The sequence below is a fragment of the Branchiostoma belcheri genome, unplaced genomic scaffold, assembly GCF_001625305.1.
Source record: "Branchiostoma belcheri isolate BF01 breed outbred unplaced genomic scaffold, Haploidv18h27 scaffold49, whole genome shotgun sequence".
In the NCBI taxonomy this organism is placed as follows: Eukaryota; Metazoa; Chordata; class Leptocardii; order Amphioxiformes; family Branchiostomatidae; genus Branchiostoma; species Branchiostoma belcheri.
Window position 1 is genome coordinate 20,174 of NW_017804120.1, and position 1,184 is coordinate 21,357.

General features: G+C 35.6%; 1 protein-coding gene across 1 annotated transcript in view; it reads right to left on the reverse strand.

The window, feature by feature from the left end:
* The window catches only part of LOC109479562 (transmembrane and coiled-coil domains protein 2-like), a 36,424-nt gene that overhangs the window by 12,026 nt on the left and 23,214 nt on the right, over positions 1 to 1,184 (reverse strand). Inside the window, 1 exon segment of the mRNA XM_019781544.1 lies at positions 3 to 62. Coding sequence (XP_019637103.1) covers positions 3 to 62 — 60 coding nt within the window.

A 1,184-nucleotide genomic window follows, 5' to 3' on the forward strand; every position in this document is an offset into this window, starting at 1 on the left:
TATCTGTATCTCTCCTCCTGCAGGGCTGTTGTTAGGAAGGAATATTCCTCTTGCATCTGATTCTGCAAAATAAGAATGAAAGAGACAAAAATCATATGATTGTCATGTAAACATACAGCAGGGTTCTCCCCAGGATATTTTTACAGCATACCGGTTAGGGGTCAGGTACAGAAGGGCAACTTTTGCAGCGCAAGTCACGCATTGGGTCCCCAAAACATGACCACAGTAGGGGGTCTGATATTCTTCCCGAAAATTTTGAAATTCATCACCCCCTAAAACACTTTTCTCACTTAATGAGAGAGATTTCGTGAAGTTAAGGTCTCGGACCGGAGTTTCCCTCCGTATTTCGAGCAATTTGACACCCTCAGCCCGACGGGCTGTTATTTCTGTACTAAACGCGGGTCGGAATTTTTCACTCTTTTGGTGGAAAGGGGTGCCGTGCCGCTTATCAATACGCTTGATTGATATTTTCTGCGCCCAATTTATTTAGGGGTAAATAAGGCACATCAAAGTACATTTTTAAAAAAGGGGTAATTTTTTTTGTCATTTTTAACCACGGCTGCATGGAAAAAACGAATTTTCCCAGGGTAACGGCTTAGTACTCGAAGAAGCTCAGAACCTAATGTTTCCAAAATTTGAATTTAATTAAAATCGATGCGATAAGTTTATCGCTATCTTCGATGGCCCGAACACACCCATAACGCATACACTACCAAAAATGCTTTTTCTTGTTTTTCTTATTTTCTCATGGGAAGAAAATTTTTCTTTGGGGGAGAATAATAAGAAAAAAATAAGAAAAAAAATTAATTTTCTGTATACCTACATTCTTGCACCAAGAACAATTTTCTCATTTTTCTTGAGTGGAGATAATTTTTCTAAAATAGGCTTCTTTAAATCTTGATTTTTCTTCGGTGAAGAAATATTTCTAGAGGAGATTCTAACTTACAAGATTAGAATTCTTTTAATCTTGAAATTTCTTTAGTAAAGACAATATTTCTAGGGAAGATTCTAAGTTACAAGATTAAAATTCTTTTAATCTTAAAATTCCCTCAGACTTAGTTAAATTTTCTTATTTAATCTCTATGGAAGATTTCTTTCTTACCTGACATCAAAGTGATCAGATTTAAGTTTTTTTTCTTGTGTATGTCAAAAACTTTCTTGTTCTATGTAACCGAGAACGATTG